At 41.2% G+C, this 17,978-nt stretch overlaps 1 protein-coding gene across 1 annotated transcript; it reads right to left on the bottom strand.

The window, feature by feature from the left end:
- Nucleotides 1-2,739: 2,739 nt before the first annotated feature.
- HHEX (hematopoietically expressed homeobox) lies at nt 2,740-16,963 on the bottom strand. Its single transcript, XM_077257061.1, has 4 exons — nt 16,459-16,963; nt 8,980-9,158; nt 7,867-7,917; nt 2,740-3,732 (listed from the first exon to the last, which is right to left on the bottom strand). Exons 1-4 carry the CDS (start codon nt 16,817-16,819, stop codon nt 3,499-3,501), a joined length of 825 nt encoding a protein of 274 aa, XP_077113176.1. The 5' UTR covers nt 16,820-16,963; the 3' UTR covers nt 2,740-3,498.
- Between the last annotated feature and the right edge of the window lie 1,015 nt (nt 16,964-17,978).

Genomic DNA, 17,978 nt, shown 5'->3' with positions numbered 1-17,978 from the left:
TACCAAAGAAGCAGAGCTCAGAGGATCCTCTGGGGCGTGTCTTTAGGCTGTTTTGCATTACTACCCTGTGAGCCACGCCCTCTTGGTAAATAACAAAAAAACGTAGCACTAAATAAAAAGGCTCATATTTTCTAGAACTCTATGTCGGATTTGAAAAAAAAAGAAAAAAAGATAATATTAGCGAATATGAGAAACTTTGTAATATGTCATAGAAATATGCTTCTTTCTTTACTTATAAGCCACTTCTTTTTTTTCTTTGGAGACTCGTGAACTTCCCACCCATGTTTATGAAAAAAAAAGTAGTACAGTGATATTTCTGACTTCACCTCCTTTTATACTCTATGGAGATGGGAGGTGATGCGAGAAGAGCAGAGTGAGAAAACAAGCAGAGGGAGACACAGGAAGAATGTCCTGAGATTTCTAACCAGTCTTTTATCTCGTCCCAGGGCTGGATTCACAACTACATCTCTTACTACTATTTCTGCCTTTCTGTCTGTGTGCTAACTAAAGAATTAACAGCAGGAATCTCTCAATATGCTGTGATATGTATGGAGACCTCATAGCAGCTGGTCTTCTCCCACCTGCTCCGAGTCAATTGCAAATCAAGAGATAAAGTCTGCGATGGGGAAACTGGTGAGATTCCAGAATACAATTTATAAAATAGCCAGAAATTGTGTTATTCATCATGTACATAGACAGGCAATATTACTCTGAAAAGTGATATGAAACTGTAGTTTCTCTTTAACCAAAACATTTTTGCCACAACAGCAAATCTGTAGCAGAAATGCAGTGTGAGACCGTACCGTAAAAGGAATAGAGTCCGATTTTTAGGATCCACACCACTGGTATAATACCCATGTAAAATGCGCAAAAAAAAATTCGTGTAGGCAGAATGCTTTGGGTTTTATGTGAAAAAGTATCATATAAAATCACTCCTTTATCAGGCCGGAAATAAGTGGAAAAAGTAATCATGTGAGTGTAATAAAAAGAAACATGTAGCATCTACTAAGAAATAGACAAAAACAATATTGAATCCACTAATATATATAAAATAATGTCTGTGTATGTGTGTATGTGTGTGCTTGTGCATGTGTGTCTGTGTATGTCTCTGCATGTGTGTCTGTGTGTCTGTGCATGTTTGTGTCTGTGCATGTGTGTCTGTGTGTGTGTCTGTGTATGTCTCTGCATGTGTGTCTGTGTGTCTGTGCATGTGTGTCTGTGTATGTCTCTGCATGTGTGTCTGTGTGTCTGTCCATGTTTGTGTCTGTGCATGTTTGTGTCTGTGCATGTGTGTCTGTGTATATGTGTCTGTGTGTCTGTGCATGTGTGTCTATATATGTCTCTGCATGTGTGTCTGTGTGTCTGTCCATGTTTGTGTCTGTGCATATTTGTGTCTGTGCATGTGTGTCTGTGTGCGCGTGTGTCTGTGTGCGCGTGTGTCTGTTAGTTCGTGTGTCTGTGTGTTTATGTTTCTGTGCGTGTGTGTCTGTATATGTGTGTTTGTGTGTCTGTGTTGGTGTGTCTGTGCGTGTGTGTGTCTGCCTGTGTGTTTGTGTGTCTGTGTCGGTGTGTCTCTGCGTGTGTGTGTGTCTGCCTGTGTGTGTTTGTGTGTCTGTGCATGTGTGTCTGTCTCTGTGTGTCTGTGCGTGTGTCTGTCTCTGTGTGTCTCTCCATGTGTGTGTCTGTCTCTGTGTGTCTGTCCATGTGTGTGTCTGTCTGTGTGTCTGTGCATCTGTCTGTGTGTCTGTCTCTGTTTGTGCCTGTGCCTGTTTGTGCCTGTATGTGTGTGTGTCTCTGTAAGAAACAACAAAAGAACAATATTTCAGCTCACCCTTCAGAAAACATTTCCTCATAGTCCTTGAAAAATCCGAGCCCGGAAAGTGCTGCTGCTCCAGCACTCTTGAAGTAATACGATTGAAGAGAAGATCCAGCTCAGAAAATATTAAAGATAAAAAATTATTTTATTCCAAAAATATTTAAAATGGAAACACTGCATGTCACAATCAGGAATAAGCAAATTTACGGAGGGACATCCATGAGATAGCTGAACGCGTTTCGAACACTCTCGGTGTTCTTAGTCCACAGCAAGTTGCTCTTCTCTTCAATCGTGTGTGTCTCTGTGCCTGTGTGTGCCTGTGCCTTTGTGTGTCTGTGCCTTTGTGTGTCTGTGCCTGTGTGTGTCTGTGCCTGTGTGTGTCTCTGCCTGTGTGTGTGTCTGTGCCTGTGTGTGTCTGTGACTGTGTGTGTCTGTGCCTTTGTGTGCCTGTGCCTGTGTGCGTCTCTGCCTGTGTGTGTGTGTCTGTGCCTGTGTGTCTGTGCCTGTGTGCGTCTCTGCCTGTGTGTGTGTGTCTGTGCCTGTGTGTGTCTGTGCCTTTGTGTGCCTGTGTGTGTCTGTGCCTGTGTGTGTCTGTGCCTTTGTGTGCCTGTGCCTGTGTGTGTCTGTGCCTGTGTGTGTCTGTGCCTGTGTGTGTCTGTGCCTGTGTGTGTCTGTGCCTTTGTGTGTCTGTGCCTGTGTGTGTCTGTGCCTGTGTGTGTCTGTGCCTTTGTGTGCCTGTGCCTTTGTGTGTCTGTGCCTGTGTGTGTGTGTGTCTGTGTGTGTCTGTGCCTGTGTGCGTCTGTGCCTGTGTGCGTCTGTTCCTGTGTGTGTCTGTTCCTGTGTGTGTCTGTGCCTCTGTGACTAATCCCCTCCTAAAAAAAAGTTTCCTATATCCAAAAAGAAACATTGAATCTTACATCATTGTACAATTTCAGTTTTTTATTCCACAATTTCATCCACCAAAAATTAAATATATTTTTAATGTTTTAAGAAAAACACTATATACAAGTCATATAAACAATGTGAGGTATGCAGTCTCTTAACATTTACAAAAACATACATATATACACATTACATACATTATGTACAGCAGAGAACAGCAGTAAACATTGACAGCGACATCTTGGTTTTAGAACTTTGTACTAATGGATTCGATGTCTTTGGGGAGACAAAAAATATAAAAAGAAGTTACAGATGAATGAGGGGAAGCTTGACAGGTTGTGCGGTGATATTTTGTGGGGCATGTCAGGCTGTTGTCGTTTCTTACCTGTAGGCTTCTTCAGATTAACCTATAGGAGGTCTAGACTAAGCATATTTCTCTATGGACTCATGCACACAATCACTATGTGAGCCATAGGAACTCTGCGTGCCGCCATATGGTGCTTCTATATCAAATCGGAGGAATATAGTGGTACATCAGTTCTATTATTGCTGCTCTGTACAAGCTGCAATATGGCAGCGGGCACAAAGTCTAAATCTGTAGGCACTTCATGGATTTTTACTGGCTTGATATAATACAATACGAATCTTTCATTAAAGGCACAATTTGTAAGGGAACAGCGTCCGTTACATGATAAATCAGTATTTGCACTGCAGATAAGGCACAGTCTACACTTTGGTAAGACTTGGTCACACAGAGTCCAGCTTCTGTTAAAGTGCAAGTCCTTCCATAGGCACATGGATCAATGGGGACACTGGTAGAAACCTTTGTCTCCTTCAATATCCACCTCTTCGTCAGAATCATCTGAGATGTCCGTGTCCATATTTTCCTGGGAATTTGGGGAAGGGGAACACTGAGACCCATCTAAAGAAGAGTCTTTATTTTTCTGCTCAAGACTTAAACAGTTTTCCTGACCCTCCTCGCAGTCGTTTTCTAGACTTTCGGTTTCTTCTTTCTTGTTTCCCTGGGGGTTCTCCTAAAATAGAAATTTCAGTTAGTACGGTATTTTAATAAACTGCAACTTCCACTACCTGAAACCATAAAAGTCTTGTAACAGCAGTGTTGTGATAGTAGAAGACTCACAAACACATGACGCCCATATCATTACCATAATCATTCAAAAACAGTCAGAAAATCAGAGTCATTTACGCATCGGAGTAGTCATAGCGAAAGCAGAGCTTACAGGCAGAAAAGGACCATTACTGCCAGGGGCCCTATAGAATTCAGAGCGACATATAGGAGCAATAAAGCAATATATGGGGCATTTGGAGGCACATTAGTGTAACCTGCGCTAAACAATTCCCAAAAAGCTCATTTGCCATCTAGAGTAATATAAGGCTCCCGTTCCCTGATACTATGACATCTAATTAATAGAGATGAGCAAATTTGGATTCTTGATACACGTTTTTGCAAATCAAGCAATAATGTATTCAAACAAGCAAGGGAGGGGTTGAAAAATACATAAAAAAAAAAAAAAAAAATACCCAGCCCTTACGTCTCCTCTTCGGTTTGGTCAGCGTTGCAGTCCTCACTGGGCTATCTCCGGTGTTTTCTGGTGCAACCACTTTGGCATCTCCTGTGCTGACTACACCGTGATGCTCGACAGATCATGTCATGGCGGCACAGCCTGGTGAGCGCAGGAGATGTTAACGATGCAAGGTGCCGGCAAATGCGGGAGATGGCCCAGTGACGACTGGCAGTCGGAAGAAGATGACCGGACAGGTGAAGGACTACTGTAGTGAGTCTAATTTTTTAATTATTTTTTTTTTACATATGTTTATTGGGATTTGGGCCTGGAGAGACTGAGAACACAATAATGTAATAACTCATTTAAGATGATCGAATTTCTTGATCAAAGCCAAATTTCGTCAGATTCATTCATCACCACCTGAGAAAGGGAACCTGACATGTTCAGAAATGTTATAAGTTAATCTGCAGGATAATGGAATTAAAATCATGCCTGCCTATCTTAGGCCGGTTTCACACGTCAGTGGCTCCGGTACGTGAGGTGACAGTTTCCTCACGTACCGGAGCCACTGACACACGTAGACCCATAAAAATCAATGCATCTGTGCAGATGTCATTGATTTTTTGCGGACCGTGTCTCCGTGTGCCAAACACGGAGACATGTCAGTGTTCGTGGGAGCGCACGTATTACACGGACGCATTAAAGTCAATGGGTCCGTGTAAAACACGGACCGCACATGGACGTTGTCCGTCTGCAGTCCGTGTGCATGCAGGAGACAGCGCTACAGTAAGCGCTGTCCCCCCCAACATGGTTCTGAAGCCGCGATTCATATGTTCCCTGCAGCAGCGTTTGCTGCAGAGAAAATATGAATAATAGTGTTTAAAATAAAGATCTATGTGTCCCCCGCCCTCCCACCCCCTGTGCGCCCCCCCGCCCCCTGTGCGCCCCCCCGCTGTTCAGAAAATACTCACCCGCTCCCACGTTGGCTGTCACTCCTTCCTCTCTGCCCCGCGCCTTCTACTGTATGCGGTCACGTGGGGCCGCTCATTTACAATCATAAATAGTCGGCTCCGCCCCTATGGGAGGTGGAGCCGCCTATTCATGACTGTAAATGATCGGCCCCACGTGACCGCATACAGGAGAAGATGGGGCCAGACCAGGAAGCCGCGACAGCCAACGTGGGAGCGGGTGAGTATTTTCTGAACAGCGGGGGGGGCGCACAGGGGGTGGGGGGGCGCACAGGGGGTGGGAGGGCGGGGGACACATAGATCTTTATTTTAAACACTATTATTCATATTTTCTCTGCAGCAAACGCTGCTGCAGGGAACATATGAATCGCGGCTTCAGCACGATGCAGGGTACCACACGCGTGGGTACCACACGCTCCGTGTGGTACCCACTCGCCATACGGGCGGCACACGTGTGCCGCACGTATGGCCAACGTGAGTTCACAGGCACACGGACACGGATAACTCCGGTACCGATTTATTCCGGTACCGGAATTATCTGGACGTGTGGGACAGCCCTTAGAGTAGGTTCACACACAAGTATAAAAAATTGTTCAGAGTTTCATCCAGAAAAGTGGGATGACTTTTTTTTTTACTCATTTTTCTTCCGCGTGCAATCCGTTTTTTACAGCAGCTCCTAATAATTTACAGGACCATTTAATGTTTCCTATGTTACAGAACTGGAATGTATCTGTAAAGATCGGATCCTCTACACGGGCTCCTTATGGCATCTGATTCTTTTTACCCATGAAAGACTTGAATTGGTGACTCATCTGATTTACGGAAAACACTTTTGGATGCTGCAATTTTTTCCACCCGCACATTCAGTCAGTAAAGAAAACTACTGATCTGAACTGCTCCATTGAATAACAATGGTGCAATTGCTGTCCGTTTTTCCGTGGACAGCACTCGGACCAAAAACAAGGCTGTGTGAATGAGCCATTACCGAAAGCACAGCTACAGGGAGAAAATGAAATTACAGTTGCTTGCAAAAGTATTTAACCCCATTGGCATTTTTTTGTGTTTTGCTACCTCACAACCTGGAACCTTCGCCGGAGCCGCAACGTGAAGACCAGAAGAGAACGTCATCCTATGAAGATGGGAGGCCCCGGACCGGACCGCGACGCCCATCGGACGGACCGCCCCTGGGTGAGTATAATCTAACCTCTTTTTTTCATCTTTCAGGATACATCTGGGGCTTATCTACAGCATTACAGAATGCTGTAGATAAGCCCCTGATGCCGGTGGGTTTAGCTCACCCTTAATTTTGGGGGTGACAGGTTCCCTTTAAAATTGCATGGAAAGAAAACATGAAATAAAGAAGATATTTTTCTGAATAAACAAAAGAAAGATTTAGGACTTGTTCAGACTTGTATTATTGGTCTGTGTGCTGTCCGTATGGAAGATGGGTGGTATCAGCACAGCACAATGACCAACGCAAGTCAATGAACATTTTTACACAGGCTGTGTGGAAATTATCGTCAAATATACTAGTTCGTATTTGGACACAACAAAGAAAGAAAAATAAAGAGAGAGAGAGAAAGAAAGAGAAAAAGAAAGACAGAAAGAAAAAGAAAGAAAGAAAGAAAGAAAGAAAGAAAGAAAGAAAGAAAGAGAGAAAGAAAGAGAAAGAGAAAGAAAAAAGTGAAATAAACAAAGAGAGAGACAAAAAGAGAGAGAGAGACAGAGAGAGAGAGAAAGAAAGAGAAAGAAAGCAAAACAAAGAGAGAGAAAGAAAGAAAGAAAGAAAGAAAGAAAGAAAGAAAGAAAGAGAAAAAGAGAAAGAAAAAAGTGAAAGAAACAAAGAGAGAGACAAAAAGAGAGAAAGAGAGACAGAAAGAGAGAGAGAAAGAAAGAGAAAGAAAGCAAAACAAAGAGCGAGAAAGAGAGAACAAGAGAATAAAGAGAGAATAAAGAGAGAAAGAGAGTGAGAAAGATAGAAAGAAAGAGAAAGTAAAAAAGAAAGAAAGAAAAAGAGAAAGTGAGAAAAAAATAGAGTTCGAGAGAAAAAGAAAGTGAGAAAAAGAAAGAAAAATAGAGAGAAAAAAAAACAGAAAGAAAGAAGAAAGAAAAGGGGGAAAAAGGAAAGAAAAAAATGTCAAAATCATAAAGAAAAAGAGAAAAAAGAAAAACACAGTGTGAAAAAGAAAAAGAATAAGAAAAATAAAGTGAAAGCAAAATAAAGAGAAAGAAAGAAAGAAAAGAATAGATTTGTTATTATAACCAAAAGTGTTGTCAGTAGGACATGCTGGGGCTTCTGGTTCCTTCCCCACTAGTTTCTTTCCCCAGGTGTGGGCAGGTATTAGCTCTACATACAATGTGTGCTCAGTGTTGCCAGTCACAATAGTGTTCCCTTGCTGCCCAGTGATCAGCAGGGCGGTAATAGGGTGACTGGCAGGAGGGTTACCTAATAATTAGTGGTGGAGTAGGGGCATCATAGACTCCGCTATCTCGCTGCCCCTAATTAGGCTTTTAGCATAGGATCTCCAGCAGGACCGCTATTTACCTTACTAATCAGCCTGGAGAGTTTACACATCCACACAAATGACTTGGGCACACAACTGTAATGGCTGCTGATCACATTACAAGATAACCGCATTACAATCACACTCTGCATAGAAACTACAGTATCTACCTGCTTCAGACGCCTCCATTTGGCTCTTCGGTTCTGAAACCAAGTTTTGACCTGCAAAGAAAAAAAGTTGCATTTTGTTACTCACCACAAAAAAAATATGTATATTTTTGTAGCATTAATTATTATTATTTATTGTTTTAATAAATAATATTTATAAGCAATATTTAATAGTTAGAATTTGTAATGGTTATTAGTAGCAATATTATATTACAAATATTATTTAATATTTACTTGTTTTAGTAGAAGTGGAAGCATTATGTAATAATTCAGTATTACTATTTCACAGTTGCAGTAATATTATAGCTGCTATTATTTGGTTTTAGTAATATACATAAAACAATCTCATGGTTACTAGTATTAGTAATAGTAGGGGGAGTATCAGTAATATTTAGTAATAGTGTTAATAGCAGTACATTCTATCATTGTTATGTATTATCATAGTTAGTTTGAAGTAGTATCATTATTACTAATATTTGTTATCATGATGTTATTTCAATTATTTCCTAGTATATTATTAGTAAAAAAAAGAAAATTTGAAGAATATGATATTTAGGATTTCTTTTACAGTTATATATAGATTTCATAGTTAATAATATTAGTAGTTGCACAATGCAATCAGTTATTATTTATAGTTGTTATTTCATAGTATAATAGTAATAATCATAATCATTATTATTTAGTTATGAGTAGCAGTAGGCATCATAGTTATTGTTTATAGTTAATTCATATTATTATTATTTATGTTATGAGTATCAGTAGCATTAATAATATATCACATTAATTAAGTCACACAATTTTGTAAATTGTAATTTTTATAACAGATAATATCATGTCTAATTATTTTAATGTGATAATGAGTATAATAAACAAATATATTTGTATATTCATAATTATATTCATTTGATGATAATAATTGAAGAAAACACATGAATTAACCATTTTTATTTGTATAACTATTCAAAGACAACAGTCAGACCATGAATGTTAAGTAATAGTGTATATTTATCATGTGTTTTTTATCACCATTCAATCATTTATACCAATATCTGGCTTGTCTTAGTATTAGGACAATGTATAGGATGCAGGTAGTTACATATGACCAGGAACACTCACCTGTCTCTCACTGAGCTGCAGCATTTTGGCTAGCCTTTTCCTTTCTGGGGGAGACAAATATTTCTGTGTCTCAAACTTTTTTTCCAGCTCAATTGTCTGATCGTTTGAGAACCGCACTTGTCCCCCTTTCCTTTTGTGAAGTGGTCGCTGCATGAATGGGCTCCAGAGGAGAGGCTTCCCTGCAAATACATGGGATCATATAAAGGATTTTAGGGAGTCAATGTCCTGAGGCTGATAATAATAATAGTTAATAATAAGAATCTAGATGGATAAATAATAGATTAGATAGATAGATAGATAGATAGATAGATAGATAGATAGATAGATAGATAGATAGATAGTTAATAGATAGATAAAGAAGATGAATAGATAATAGATAGATTAATAGATAGATAGATAATAGATACATAGATACATAGATAATAGATGATAGATAAATAGGTAATAGATAGATAATAGATAAATAGATAATAGATAGATTAATAGATAGATAGATAATAGATACATAGATAGATACATAGATAATAGATAAATAGATAATAGATAATATATTAATAGATAGATAATAGATAGATTACTAGATAAATAGATAATAGATAGTTCAATAGATAGATAATAGACAAATGGATAGATAAATAATAGATGATAGATAGATAGATTAATAGATAGATAATAGATAGATTAATAGATAGATAAATAATAGATAGATGATAGATAGATAGATAGATAGATAGATAGATAGATAGATAGATAGATAGATAGATGTGCCAAAATGAAGGTAGCATATCCTTCAATAAAACTTTGAAAAATAATTATTCCATGCCCAAGGTATGACATTTTTCTTTTTCCTAAATAAATAAATGAATTACTAGATAAATAATATAATTTTTGATATAATATACACATTTACACATTGAGAGATAAATGGATGTACAGATAGATTTTTCAGCTGATGATACTTTGTGATACTTGTGTTTTATTACTTAGTAATTATGGGATTCTGTGTAATATGTGAGTATATTGTAGCTTTCTCCCATGAGCGCTATACAGAGGTTTCCTAGCGCCCTGGTCTCCCCTGTGTGCAGTGGCCGTGGGTCAGTTATTGTGTCCACACTTCCGTGCTGCTTCCTCTGTATCTATGTATCAGGCTCAGTCTTCCTCCTCATCTACTGAGATCTGCAGTAACCCGATGTTTCTTCACATAAGAGAATGGAGCAGTGATGAATTAGTGAGATCACATTCATACAATAACCCACAATTTCATCATTCCAATATATGCATTGTCACCTACATGTAATATTGTCCCTGTGTGCACTATATGGCGCTGACCAGTACAGTGGTGCAGTGTGACGTCCATAGGAGAGCTCTGCACTATGCGGCTCTGCTCAGCACTGTGTCCTGCACTGTTTCTGTACGATCACCCCCACTGGCCCTCTCATTCTCTGGTTCGGTGTTGGCAGGCGAACCTCAGTCTATGTGATCATTGCTCCTTCCACCATGTCACACTGGTTCCTATAGTGATGCGAAACTTTATTCTGCAGGATAACTTGTACCTGCACCATATTCCTCTGTTTATAGCATACCCCCTACCTGCACTATGTTCCTCTGTTTATAGCATACCCCCTACCTGCACTATATTCCTCTGTTTATAGCATACCCCCTACCTGCACTATGTTTCTCTGTATAGCACACCCCCTACCTGCACTCTGTGCCTCTTACTATAACATACCCCCTACCTGCACTCTGTGCCTCTTATTATAGCATACCCCCTACCTGCACTCTGTGCCTCTTATTATAACATACCCCCTACCTGCACTCTGTACCTCTTACTATAACATACCCCCTACCTGCACTCTGTGCCTCTTATTATAGCATACCCCCTACCTGCACTCTGTGCCTCTTACTATAACATACCCCCTACCTGCACTCTGTGCCTCTTATTATAACATACCCCCTACCTGCACTCTGTGCCTCTTATTATAACATGCCCCCTACCTGCACTCTGTGCCTCTTATTATAACATACCCCCTACCTGCACTCTGTGCCTCTTATTATAACATACCCCCTACCTGCACTCTGTGCCTCTTATTATAACATACCCCCTACCTGCACTCTGTGCCTCTTATTATAACATGCCCCCTACCTGCACTCTGTGCCTCTTATTATAACATACCCCCTACCTGCACTCTGTGCCTCTTATTATAACATACCCCCTACCTGCACTCTGTGCCTCTTATTATAACATACCCTCTACCTGCACTACGTGCCTCTGTATAGCATACCCCCTACCTGCGCTATATTCCTCTTATTATAACATACCCCTACCAGCAGTATGCGACTGTATTCAGTATTGTGTTTACAATGCTCTATCAATAGGATACCTCTTGCATGCACTATGTGCCTCTGTATAAGTTAACCCTTGCCTGCACTATGTGCCTCTGCTCAGTCTTGTGGTGCAATGCTCTGCAGTCTGCCCTCTATGGCACCCTGCTCTGTGGTGTAATGCTCTGCAGTCTGCCCTCTATGGCACCCTGCTCTGTGGTGTAATGCTCTGCAGTCTGCCCTCTATGGCACCCTGCTCTGTGGTGTAATGCTCTGCAGTCTGCCCTCTATGGCACCCTGCTCTGTGGTGTAATGCTCTGCAGTCTGCCCTCTATGGCACCCTGCCCTGTTGTACAATGCTCTGCAGTCTGTCCTCTATGGCACCCAGCCCTGTTGTGCAATGCTCTGTGGTCTGCCCTCTATGGCACCCAGCCCTGTGGTGCAATGCTCTGCAGTCTGCCCTCTATGGCACCCAGCTCTGTGATGCAATGCTCTGCAGTCTGCCCTCTATGGCACCCTGCTCTGTGGTGCAATGCTCTGCAGTCTGCTCTCTATGGCACCCAGCTCTGTGGTGCAATGCTCTGCAGTCTGCCCTCTATGGGACCCAGCTCTGTGGTGCAATGCTCTGCAGTCTGCCCTCTATGGCACCCTGCTCTGTGGTGCAATGCTCTGCAGTCTGCTCTCTATGGCACCCTGCCCTGTTGTGCAATGCTCTGCAGTCTGCTCTCTATAGCACCCTGCTCTGTGGTGCAATGCTCTGCAGTCTGCCCTCTATGGGACCCAGCTCTGTGGTGCAATGCTCTGCAGTCTGCCCTCTATGGGACCCAGCTCTGTGGTGCAATGCTCTGCAGTCTGCCCTCTATGGGACCCAGCTCTGTTGTGCAATGCTCTGCTTGCGTCAGTTTGTGCTCTGCAAAAAAAACAGCCCTTAGAAAAATAGGAAGCCGGTGGTTATTTTCGCCCCTGCAGAGTCTCATCCCACACAGAGGAAATGAACAATATCAGAAAAACGGATCCTGGTTATCAGCGGCCGAGTGTTTCCTGAATGTGTCTGTATTGAGGATGTCGATAAAATAATCAACCGAGCGCACAATTCCGAGGAAGAGGCAGCAGGAAAGCACTTAACAGCTCCGGGGCCAGATTCACTGCTATCCAGAGCTCAAGGCTTCCTGTATGGAGGGAAGGGGCGGCCTGCGACCCCCGACAGACTCTGCTGCTCCAGACCATCATCATCCTCCACGTCCAGTGTCCGATCATCAACAGCCCCATCAATAGGATCACAATGGTGTGATTGGAAGAGATCTGTCCTGGTGGCCTTCAGAAAAGAGATCTGGCCACCTGCGAAACTAATGTGTCACTATGAGGACAAATCGTAATCAAATCGTACAGGCGAGCTCATCTTTATCCAACTTAATTATTGCATTGCAAACTTGGCTCAAAGCAAGATAGGAAACGAGTTATCACCAAGCACGGTTATAGGCAGATCTGGTAAATGTTTGCACTGGGGGATAACAATCACAATTTTGCATAAATTTGGTCATCACAAATGTACTAGTGATTGGTGCTGTAATTTTGGTTTAGCAGAATTAAATTCTTATCTGTGGATATATATTATATAAACACATAGATAGATAGATAGATAGATAGATAGATAGATAGATAGATAGATAGATAGATAGATAGATAGATAGACAGATAGATATTATATAAACATATATAATAGATAGATAGATAGATAGATAGATAGATAGATAGATAGATATTATATAAACACATAGAATAGATAGATAGATAGATAGATATGATATAAATACATAGAATAGATAGATAGATAGATAGATAGATAGATAGATATTATATAAATACATAGAATAGATAGATAATACATAGATGATAAATAGATAAATAGATAAATAAATAGATGATAGATATTATATAAACACATAGAATAGATAGATGGATAGATAGATATTATATAAACGAATAGATAGATAGATATTATATAAATACATAGAATAGATAGATAATACATAGATGATAGATAGATGATAGATATTATATAAACACATAGATCAGATAGATAGATAGATAGATAGATATTATATAAATACATAGAATAGATAGATAATAGATAGATGATAAATAGATAAATAGATAGATGATAGATAGATATTATATAAACACATAGAATAGATAGATAGATAGATAGATAGATAGATAGATAGATAGATAGATAGATAGATAGATAGATAGAAGTGCCAAAAATGAAGGTAGCACATCTTTCAATAAAACTTTGAAAAATAATTATTTCTTGCCCAAGGTATGAAGGTATGACATAATATACAAATTGACTCATGGAGTCAATTGAATTGGAGAATTTATGTATACACAGATCGATGGACAAAATAAAGATAAATATATGACATTATAGATAGAATTAATGACAGAAACGTAAAAGACAAATAGCTAGAAAACATTGAAAGATAGATTAGATTACAGATAATTAAATAGCACAAACAAAAATGAATAATTAAGAGTGCAAGGCCTCCTAAATAAGAATCCAATTGTTACAGCATATGAAAAAATAATAAAGAGAGGCAGCATTCCAAAAATATGCCAAGAAAAAAAAGTGAACTTTAATTATCCACATGGGCTAATTACAATCGACTTTGTTTTTTTTGTTTGTATATTTTTGGAATGCTGCCTCTCTTTACAATTTTTGGTGAAAAGATAGATAGATAGATAGATAGATAGATAGATAGATAGATAGATAGATAGATAGATAGATAGATAAATAGATAGATAGCAATAGATAAATAGTAATGGAAGAGCAAAAAAAAAAATACTGAAGAGTTCAAGGCCTCCAAAACAGGAATCCAATTATTACAATATATGGGGAAAAATAAAGATAGGCAGCACTCCAAAAATATACAAAGAAAAAAGTAAACTTTAATTAGCCACATGAGCTAAATAAATATCAGTGTTTTCTTTGTATATTCTTGGAGTGCTGCCCATCTTTATTGTTTTTTTTTCATAGATGGATAAAGTAGCAAAAGTGGAGGTAGCACATCCTTCAATAAAACTTTGAAAAATAATTATTCCATACCCAAGGTAAGACATTTTTATTTTTTCTAGATAGATAGAGAGCAAAAAGCTGCCACAGGAGGGTACTGGTCATTGACTGCATTTACATAACGATAATAAATAACAATCAATCATGATTCTTGTTTAAAAAATCCCCATTATGTGTAAAATAATGTTAATATCACACCCCAGTCTGGCAAATGACACTTTCGAGACCTTAAAATGCGGAAAATGGGAAACATTCACAGAAATGATGAAATAAAGAGAAGAATGTTCTCCCATTTAGATTATTTTTATTCTATAGATGTTAGAGATGTTTGTTGTGAAGTGATAAAGCATCTGATATTGTTCAGATTAATTACCAAGGAAGAGACAATCAAAATAAAAGTGTTGTCCCATCCGATAAAATAGAAAGGTGCATCTCACACAGTAGATACAATCATTGTCGGTAACGATCGGTAATTGTCGGCTCTATGGCCATAGCAGGGGCCGGCAGTAATGGGGACTGGTTGGAGGTTTTCTCTCCTTCCTCTCTGACACATGACAGCACTTGTCTCTGCTGCCTCTGATTCCAGAGAAGCTGCTGCGGTCACACTCACTTCAAACTAAAGGTTTCACAGAATCAGAAATCAAATCAGCCGCAAAAACAAAAAAGATTTAGATTCTTTCTGATTGGAGAAATTAAGAAGAAAAAAAAAAAACACAACAACCACCAACAACAACATCATGGGAGATGATTAAAGAGGAAGAGTAATGTCAGCAGCGTTATATCACAGTGTCCTCCAGGAGACCATCAGCTGTGAGGATGGCATGGGCAGAGGTGCCAGCCACTGGGCACCAGTACAAACCGATGCTGGTGGGTGTGTGTGTGTAATATGTATATGTGTATATATATATATATATATATATATATATATATATATATATATATACATGCACATATTTTTATACATACACACACGTATACATACACATACACAATCACACACTATATGTATATAGGCTTGAGAAAGGCTCACCATGGGCCGAAACGTTGCCATAATGGGCTACTGAATTTGAGCATCTTCTAAACTTTAATCTACAATGGTGTGCTGCCTCTGATTTTTGTATATATATATATATATATATATATATATATATATATATATATATATATATATATATATATATATATATATATATATATATATATACACACACACACATAAACACACACACACACATATATTTAATGTGTATATATATATATATATATATATATATATATATATATACATATATATATAGAAATAACAAGGGTAAGCAGCACAAAAAAACTGAAAAAAGTGGACTTTATTGCCCAAACGGCGTGGCAACGTTTCGGATGTGATATCCTTTCTCAAGCCTTGAGAAAGGATATCACATCCGAAACGTTGCCACGCCGTTTGGGCAATAAAGTCCACTTTTTTCCATTTTTTTTTTGTGCTGTTTTCCTTTTTTATTTCTATTTTGAAAGCCATTTGATTATTGGTTGGGAAAGCTTTGCACGACAATCAAGGCAGTATCTGATGCTGTTCCAATTTTTTCTCTTTGTACACATACATACACACACACATATATATATATATATATATATATATATATATATGTTTACATACATACACGTTTCATTTCATTTTTAACCGTGAAATTAATGACTTCATCTTCCTAGCTTCTTCCCTTAAAGGGGTAGATTTTTTTTTTCTTACTTAAATGCATTCAATTGAGTCTAAAAATAATTCCCGCAATTGTTTTTCTTAAAACTTTTGAAGCGTTAATAATAATAATAATAATAATAATAATAATAATAATAATAATAATAATGTGGCCAAACCCTTTAACTCATTCTGCAGCCAGCAATACACAGGAGTTAAACAGTCCATTTTTTAATATAACCCAATTACAAATACGATTTTTTAGTAGTAAATGCCTACATTTAATTAAGAAAAAAAGAAAATGTGCCTAAAGGTGGACAACCCCTTTAACTAGCCTGGCTGATAACAGAGGACAATAGCTTGACCATGTCATACCCCACACACTGTGTAGAGCACTTACCCAGGGGGTCGTGCCTGATGAGGGCATGGCTGTACTCACTCATCGGTCTGGAGAAGGAGTACAGGGGGTTTGGGAAGGCGCCGGCTCCATAAGACGCTGCCAGGGCCGCCGGGTGGCTGAAGGCCGGGTGGATCGGGGTGGGCTCGTACACCGGGGTCCTGTACGTGGTCACCAGGCTGGTGAATGAGGAGTTCGGGGACGGCAGGGTCGGGGCGGGCAGAGCGGCGGTGCCGTTAGAGGCCGCGTTCCTCCCCAGGATGTCGTCGATGTAGAAGGGTGTGGGGTGCACGGCGGGCAGCGGGGTGGGCGCATACAGGGGCACGCTGAGGGCCATGCCCGGGGAGTGCTGCTGGTACTGCATGGTCTGCCCCCGCTCCTGGCACAGTCCTCTAGGAGTAAATCCACGGGTAATTCTGTCCTCCCTCTCAGCCACACTGGCTTTAAATGTCCTGGCCCCGGCCGCGAGGGTCCTGCACGGTGACAGCCGCCTCCATAGGCTCCTGTGGGCAGTGGGCGGCGCGGTGCTGCGGTCTCTACACTTCCTGCCCTGTCCCTGCCTGCTGCTCATTGGAGGAGTACGGGAACTACGCCCAGCACTGGCATCCATCGGGGGCAATAACGACCATGGGGGTCCAATCACAGACTGCTAACAACCTGGGATCAACTCTGCAGACCAGATCCATAACTGATCCCCGCCCCATCCTGGGCAGGTACCCAGCATCCAGGAGGCACCCAGCATCCAGGGAGGCACCCAGCATCCAGGAGGCACCCAGCATCCAGGGAGGCACCCAGCATCCAGGAGGCACCCAGCATCCAGGGAGGCACCCAGCATCCAGGAGGCACCCAGCATCCAGGAGACACCCAGCATCCAGGAGGCACCCAGCATCCAGGGAGGCACCCAGCATCCAGGAGGCACCCAGCATCCAGGAGGCACCCAGCATCCAGGAGGCACCCAGCATCCAGGGAGGGAGGCACCCAGCATCCAGGAGACACCCAGCATCCAGGAGGTACCCAGCATCCAGGAGGCACCCAGCATCCAGGGAGGGAGGCACCCAGCATCCAGGAGGCACCCAGCATCCAGGAGGCACCCAGCATCCAGGGAGGCACCCAGCATCCAGGAGGCACCCAGCATCCAGGGAGGCACCCAGCATCCAGGAGGCACCCAGCATCCAGGAGGCACCCAGCATCCAGGAGGCACCCAGCATCCAGGGAGGCACCCAGCATCCAGGAGGCACCCAGCATCCAGGAGACACCCAGCATCCAGGAGGCACCCAGCATCCAGGGAGGCACCCAGCATCCAGGAGGCACCCAGCATCCAGGAGACACCCAGCATCCAGGAGGTACCCAGCATCCAGGAGACACCCAGCATCCAGGAGGCACCCAGCATCCAGGAGATACCCAGCATCTAGGAGACACCCAGCATCCAGGAGACACCCAGCATCCAGGGAGGGAGGCACCCAGCATCCAGGAGGCACCCAGCATCCAGGAGGCACCCAGCATCCAGGGAGGCACCCAGCATC

The sequence above is a fragment of the Ranitomeya variabilis genome, chromosome 4 (assembly GCF_051348905.1).
Source record: "Ranitomeya variabilis isolate aRanVar5 chromosome 4, aRanVar5.hap1, whole genome shotgun sequence".
Taxonomy (NCBI): domain Eukaryota; kingdom Metazoa; phylum Chordata; class Amphibia; order Anura; family Dendrobatidae; genus Ranitomeya; species Ranitomeya variabilis.
Note: the sequence above shows the minus strand (reverse complement) of the source record. Positions and strands in the feature narration are given on the sequence as shown.